Here is a 7,841-nt window from a genome sequence, read left to right as displayed (position 1 = left end):
AACCTATAGCAACATTCCTCCAGACCCCAAGACACCAGCAAGGCAGGCCAGTAATCAAGGAGACCCCAGTTTTCATCACTCAAAATGCTTGAGAAGGCTCAATTCCTCCTCAGGACTGGAGTGCTCTACTCTGGTGACTCTAGTTCCCTTCCCTAGGTGGTACAAGGGCACACAGCAGCATGCCACGCACTCAGGATTACTGGTGACAAACCTCAGTGGTTTGGGACAGGGGAAGGAAGATTAATTTTAAGAGAAAGATCCTCACTAGGAGCTTTTTCAGGCATGCCCAGGTTCAGCGAGTTGTCAGCAGCGCCCACAGCAATGCCGTTGACAGGAGAGCCGCAGTCAGCGATGACAGCCAGACAGGCAGATTTTCCACAATCCCAGAGGCGGGCAGTGCCATCTCTAGAGCAGGAAAGGACATTTCTTCCCCGATCCACAATGGCAGTGTCCAAAATACCTGCATCAAAGCAAAGGCTGTGTTCAGACAGACAGCATGGAAGGCAGAAAGACAAAGCATCTTATTTCCCAAGGAAAACTCAACTACAAGCCCCAAGCCACCGTCCCCAGAGTGCCACCAGTCACACACAGCCAAATTACGTGGGGTGCAACTTGGGGTAGGGAGCCACAGCATCTAGAAAGAGGTGTACGTGGAAGGCAGCAGCTCCCAGCAAACCATACAGAGTGGGAGCCACCACCTGGCACAAAGGCAAGATCTTGGGCAGCACCTCACCTCAGACCAAGCTGGTATCACAGCTGCTGCCGAGTTTCTACCTCCAAAATTAACCTCTAACTTGGGCAGAAAATAGCCTGGCCCAGAACTCTTAAAATGTTGCCAAGTCCAGCTCTGCATAATCCCAAAAGTTGTGTGGGGCAAGCAGCATCCACATTATCCAGCTACAGCAACATCAAAAGAGCAGTCTTTACACATGCTAACGTCCCTTAACTACTTTATTTTACTGTGGGCTGTCAAGTCTAGATCTGAAAAATGACACAGTGATGTTTTAGAAGGGAACAGTCAGATGGTTAGAAGATTTAATTACAGAAGTAGTCATTAAACATGACAAGCTCAAACGACAGGACAAGCCAAGCAAACCAACTGCAGCGGTTTGGGCTGAAGTTACATGCAGTGAATAAAGTCAACTTCAGAGCCATCAGGAGCCAGCCAGCATCATTCTGACAAAGCCCTGTTACACAGCTTGCCACGTTTTGTTTACAGGACATTTGCGGCAAAGTATTTTGAATCCACACAAACAGATCACATGAGAACAATGGCAGGTTCAGTGCAAGACAAGTTTTTGAGTTAACCAAGTTCTGGGCAGCTAGTCACACGGCTTATTAACCTTTTCAATAAAGCCTACCACCTTGTGAGACAGGGAAAGCAAGAGCCTGTACAGAGCAGTTGGTTGCTCAGGGAGGAGATAATTTGGAGCAGGATTTTAGACATCTGATGCCACATCCACAACTCACTTGGACTTGCTCACGATCACCCAAGCATTCAAGATGGCATCTCTTAAGAAGCAACCCCCTGCCAGGACACGACAGCACCACTGGCCACTGCGCTCTGGGCCAGGCGTAAAGAGGAGTAAACCAGGAGCCTGCTTAAGCATAACATATAAATCCACACTGCTTCTGAACAAAGGGTCCTGGAAACCACATCTTCTTTCCAGAGATTAACAGATGCTCTGTCCAGAAACTTGCTTTGATCACAGCTCTCAGGACCCTTTCTGGGTAGCTCATTTTCCATCCCTTGCACTTCTTCTCTAGGATTAAGACAGTGTCAACTGGAGGAGTTCGTAGCATAGACCCTGAACGCAAGGAACAGCACTAAATTCACCACGTAAGGTGACTAGTGCATCCTCTACATGAGGACACAAAGAGGGTGAAGAATTTACTCTCATTTTCAGCAGCAAGACCATCAGCAGGGGCACAGTTGAACATCTGCCCTCAGTACAAGGGTGAACAAGCTTATTCCAGCCCTTCTTAAGAAATAATCCCTTAAGTATCCTTGCAGCTCCTCTTGTTCTGCTTTACTCACTTTCAACAGCACATGTCCTCGAGGCAGGTAACCGCCTGCCTGAGTTCTGCAAGTCCATAATAATCTGCTACATGCTTTTCTGGGCAAGAAAGAAAAAAAAGGGAAGAGGCTCTGGAGCAACTGAAGGTGAGCAGGATGATCTGGGTGCAAGCAGGAGGCATTCCCAGTGCAGGCAGCAAGGTTACTGAACGCAGGTCGGAGCTCTGGAGAGCCGAGACTGTCCTGGAGGAGGAGAATGCCCTTTGCCTCTACCTTTGGCACTCTCAACAGGCTAATGGACTAGCATCCTCCCTCTTTTTACCTTAATTAACGAAGAAAATGTAGTTTGGTGAGAGAAACAGTTTCATCTGTCTAATACAACAACTACCCATCTTTTAATTCAAGTCCTGGAAGCCTGAAAAAGATAGTCCAGACATCTACAACAAACACACAGCACAAAGTGCAGCAGGCTGGTAACTGAACATTAGTCCTTGGGTGCAAGGCAATGATACACACGGCAGATCAAGCATTTTAAAGGCTAAGTACTCTGTACCTCCTTTGTGACCTTTAAATGTTACTACGCAGCTGGCATCTTCTGCTGACCAGATCTTTAGCTGGGCATCCATTCCCCCACTCAGAACCACGAGGCCCGATGGGAAAAACCTGCAACAATTCACATCATACACATGGCCTTCCAATAGTCTCTGGAAAAACAAAGAACTACGTGCTAGTTCCATTGTTATCACCCTTATGCCGAGCAATTTTTGCGCTATGACACTGGAAAACTTGGTGTTCCCACGTGGGCAGAGGATTAAGCTCAAATCTTCTGGGTTTGCATTCCTGGAACAGACTTGTCTGAATTTGAGGCAGTCAAAGCAGCAGGAGGTACACTTTGAGCTTCCCTCTACCATTTGAGTAGCTACTTACATAGCTAAGGATACTACCTTTGTTTCTAATTACAGGTTCAATGTCTCTACCCTCTGCCAAACAAGCAGCTGACAGATCAAGCTCCACAAGAAACACCTTAACTGGGAAGGCAGCTAGCCATGATGTGGTTAATCCATCATAGGCAGGAGTCTTTTTTCCTCACCTCTTCTCTACTGCAGAAGAAAAACAGTGCTTGTACCATGCAGGTTAGAAGCTCTCAGTTCCGCACTCTAGCTGTCATTCCCAAGTACCCATTCTCATTTTCACCCTGGGACTCCTCTCCGGATTGCTGAGCATCATTTCCCATGGGAGAAGTCATGCCTTCCAACAGATTTGACTTAAAGCCTTCAAGATGTCAAATTTCAATTAGCTTTTCATTCAAAAGCCAGATTCTTGCCTACCCTAGACCACAGCGTGTGGATAGCCCGACCAAAGTCACGGCTGAATGACTTCAGTAATGTCATGGACACACATCAAAGCTAGATCCTCTTACTCTTATTTCTCCATTTGCAGCCTGCCAGATTTTCATGGTCCCATCTGTGCTGGTAGACACGCCAAGCCCTCCACCACTGGAAATATCAAGACACGTAATCTGCAGGAGGGTAAAAAACACCAAATGTTAGCTTTCTGTGACCCTGTATATAGGTATTTCTGCTCAAGAGCCTAAGTCCGTACTGGGGAGACCTGCTAAGTACAGCATTCAGCACTATTATCTCTCCAAAACATACTGCTGGACTCATTTAAAACACCCCAAAGAGGTTCCATACTCCTAGGGAGGCAGTTTTAGCCTAATAATATCCTAACATTTAAGCAAAGACTTCACAGGCTTTCTCACCTCACCCTCTCAACACGTTAAGAAATCAAAAACCAAATGGATCCCGAACAGCAGGATTTTTCTAGAGGACAAGGTAGCATAAAAAGAAGTTCTCAATTTATCTGTTTACACAGATTGCTGCATTCCTCCTTCAAGAGTGAGTGGCTGATTTGGGCTGACTCACAGCCAGGGCTCAGACAAGTTGGGTGACTGGAACCTGGCACAAAGCAACCCAGAGTTCTTGTAATTGCCACCAAATTTGACAGAGAAATTGTTATTCTCTGCCTGTGACTCTGCAGCTATCTGCAAGACAGGGAGAAAAAGAAATGCTGAGTCAGAAGCCTGCACAGACAGCAGTTGTATTTCAGCTTTACCCCAGGTGAAGCAGAAATCTGGATTTTTCTTGCAGCTCCTACACACAGGTAAGAAATTGAGCCAAACTGTTCCACGCTAGCTCAAGGTAACTGGCCAGCTTGACAGCGCCCCAACTCACAAGCCAAGACATTGTTTGATATATTTATGAAGCCAACAGCACAGCCTAAATTTTCTGAAACAGACTAAAAACTAGTTCCTTACTCAGGCAGGCTAACTCCTCACACAGTCTGTCACACCAAGGTATTAACAACTGCCTGCTTTGCACTAACACCGGGAGAGCTGAATAATTTTGAAGAGAGCAGATGTTGATCTTATATCCTTGCAAAAGGGTAGCCTTCTCTGTGATGCCAGACATTATTGCTGCCATTTGGAAAAGGCAGATGTATTTTAGCTGTGCATGAAATAAGATAACAGGTATTCTAGCCTTGAAAGAAACGATTACATCTTCCAAGTGACAAGAGATATTTCCAATACAGATTGCAGCGACACTAACCAGGCTGAAAAAACAATTACATAGATTTTGTTAGAGCAAAGGTTAATGCTACTGTTGTGTCCTGCAAAAAACAATAAAACTATCACAACTACGTAGTGGAATAGCTGCCTCGTCTTGCAAGATTTGAATACTGGAGTCATGCTGTATTACCTCCAAAAGCTTCCCAATAATTGCATTTGCAGTCTGTGGATTAGAAGAAACTACAGGGGTAAAATCCACCAACAGAAATGAAAAAGGCAGATCCACCATAAGAAACCCAGATCACAGCTCCGTTGTCATTCCAGCCCCTCACCACCATGACAAAGCACAGGTTTCTGGTCTTAATTTGCACAGTATGTCAGTGTGCTTGCAGGTCCCAACCACCTGGTCAAGTATGCAAGGGATAAGGCTGCTCCTCTTCCTCCCAGGTTTCAGATTAAATGCTTTTCTTAACTATTCTCAAACAGGACTGGGCTTTGTGGATCCTCCTGCACGTGCTCAGCCTTAGCTAGCAGCCAGCCTGAAAAGACAGTCGGACTTACTACCATGTTCACAGGGAAACCCAAGAGAGACTTTGCCAAGAAAGATGACAGCTAGAGGCCTGAGTTTTAAGGACAATGCCCTTGGGCAGATCAAGTACATAACAGACCTGCATCAATCTCCAGCTGTTTCCAGATGCTAAGGAGGATGTCCTGTGGCACCCTATTGCTGCATGTGCATCAGCCAGGCCTTGTGGGGACACGATATGCCACACTTCAGTCATAAGTTCTCCTATCCAAGAGTCAGACCAAACTGAATCTTGAAAAGCTCTGACAGTTCAAATCACAGCTAATTTTAACAAGGTGCAGGATCAATACTCAACCTCCACTTGAAAAAAAAAAAGGAATTAAAACAGGAATTAGACTATTTAAATAAGAGCACAAGATAACGGTTTAGCTGTTACAACGGCCATTAAGTACATTTATTTACATATTGGTAATGTGAGAAATACATTAGTAACATGAGTGGCATTTTATATAACAAACCAATCTGTGGTAATTTGCTCCCTAGTTAGATAAAAAAAATGGCCCGTGAAGGTCATTCAAGCAGGAATTTTTTACATCTGACATATCCCCAGATTTTCAGGAGGGATATGTAAACAGGCAAGGCCAAGCACAACTGCTCAGAACAAGAAGCAGCAGGTAAAAAGGATAACTGGAGCTTAGTCCACACCAGCTTTAAACTCATCTACATATTAATAGATATTGCTTCAGCTGCTTTCCAGAGGAGAGATCTGCAGTGCAGCTGTAACCCATCACACCCATTTGACAGCAGACTAAACACTTACGCCTGCATTTCCATTTTGCTGTGCTTTGAATGTTGATTCCATTTATCACACAAAAGGGCAGCTGGGGACTCTTAAGTAGCACAAAGCTGACAAGTGATTCACCTCTGTCTCTGGAGCTGCCTTACTGCCAAGCTCTGTCTCTCAGCAGAGCCCCGCTTCCCCTTCAAACAGTTGTAGAGATATGGAATTGCCTTTATGTTAAAACACATCTTCATTTATACTGCTTTTGAGCTTCATTAATAGAGACTGACTTTTCAGCTTTTCAGCATTTTCGACTGGGTTTATCACGATTTACTCAATAAATCATGAGACAAGCGTACTAAAACATCTCCAGGAGCCTTCAGGGGACTCCCTTTAGGGCAGCTGGCTGTACCTGCAAGCTATACACTCTCTAGTTTCTCGAGTCATTTCCACGTAGGGTTAAGCGTTCAGCAAAAGCACAGACTACTTTCCAGCAAAGCCAAGTTATGTGCCTCTCTTCAGTGAGGAAATTAAGTTTCGGGTCGGAGTGAGCCTTTCTGTATCATTGTTCAGTGAGAAGCTGTACTTATTGCACCCCCAGATTGATGGGGGTGCAATAAGAAAGAAGATTATTCAGTGAAATGAGCAGGACTGCTTTTAAATAAGTAAGAAGTTCATGCAAATTATTTATTTTTTTAAATACAAGCTGGGCCTTTCTGGTCTCTGAATTCCCACCAAGTCAAGATGAGTTTATGCAACATTCAATTCCCAGCCCCGCAAAACAGAAATTCATATGGCAAACATCAAAGAAAGACAACTCCATTACATGGGAGCAAACAGCCACTGCAAACTGGGGATAGATTTGAACCAGTCACAGATGAAGAGCTCAGTGTCTGGAACCTCTTATTTTTATCACGGGTTTTGACACACTAATTCACACATCTTATTCCTTTACAGGGGTATCTGTCATGGGCCTGAAGTGAGTAGAAATTAGGTCACTTGCAAGAAAACAGTCTAAAGAATTTTATAGATTATTTTGGGGGGATAAACTTAACCATGATCAAGTTTCCCAAGTTTTATGATCTGTTTTATTACCTAGTTCACACAAAAAGTCATGCTGCAGGCCACTCCTCAGAACGAGCGTGCAACAGTCAGAAACACATTGTGAAAGTTCACACTTGCTTCCAGTTATTTCCCACTCACTTTGCAAGGTTACTTACACTTTTCTGATGAATTCTACAAAAAGTTGTGTACGGGGCCAGGAACTTTGTGGACACGTTTTCGTGAGGACAAGAAATGAGAATGCTTTTCTAGAGGAGGAAAATAATTAGAAGGGCTGTTAGTCCTACTGAAACGCAGAGGCTGTCAAGGTAAAACTACAATCTGAACCCAGCTGTAGTCTCTTACAGCTGAAGACTGATGGAAGGTGCAACGCTGGGCTCGTCTCCTTATACCTCCTCAAGATGCAGGTCCCACGTGGCAAGGAATGGCTACTATGGCCTGGCCATGACACACAACCCCAGCCCAACTATGGGATACTACAGACCAGCTCCAGGGCACTGCACAGGCGGGAGGCCCAGGATAGCTAGATAGGAGCACGCAGGGGACTGGGCAACAGCTTTAGGCTACTATTTTGATTGTCGTAGGAGTATTGCCCTTCCACGTGCGGAATGCTGTTACCAGCCCCCACTCCACCCCAGCCCTGGCACCTTGGTGACTTCCCCAACCACGAAGCCCTCGGAGGCAGCGATGTCAGGGACACCCTCAGTGCTGAGCCCGCGGTGGGTCAGGCTGCCATACAAGGTTGGCTTCCCTGCAGGGAGAACAGCAATCAGCTTGGCCACCCCTCAGACCACCTCCCTTCAGCTCTCCTTCCCCTAACCCACAGGGCACCCCCCCACACCTCCTTCACACCCTCCTAACCCACAGCCCCCCCGCAACCTCCCTC

The 7,841-nt window shown here is 45.6% G+C and overlaps 1 protein-coding gene across 1 annotated transcript in view; it reads right to left on the bottom strand.

The window, feature by feature from the left end:
* The window catches only part of PAAF1 (proteasomal ATPase-associated factor 1), a gene marked incomplete at both ends in the record, with an annotated part of 9,284 nt that extends 1,556 nt beyond the window's left edge, over window positions 1-7,728 (bottom strand). Inside the window, 5 exons of the mRNA XM_009699206.1 lie at window positions 266-460; window positions 2,571-2,721; window positions 3,438-3,536; window positions 7,114-7,203; window positions 7,603-7,728. Coding sequence (XP_009697508.1) covers window positions 266-460; window positions 2,571-2,721; window positions 3,438-3,536; window positions 7,114-7,203; window positions 7,603-7,728 — 661 coding nt within the window. The remainder of the gene's footprint in view (window positions 1-265; window positions 461-2,570; window positions 2,722-3,437; window positions 3,537-7,113; window positions 7,204-7,602) is intronic.
* Window positions 7,729-7,841: the final 113 nt, after the last annotated feature.

The sequence above is a fragment of the Cariama cristata genome, unplaced genomic scaffold, assembly GCF_000690535.1.
Source record: "Cariama cristata isolate BGI_N322 unplaced genomic scaffold, ASM69053v1 scaffold36880, whole genome shotgun sequence".
NCBI classification, from domain to species: Eukaryota; Metazoa; Chordata; class Aves; order Cariamiformes; family Cariamidae; genus Cariama; species Cariama cristata.
Note: the sequence above shows the minus strand (reverse complement) of the source record. Positions and strands in the feature narration are given on the sequence as shown.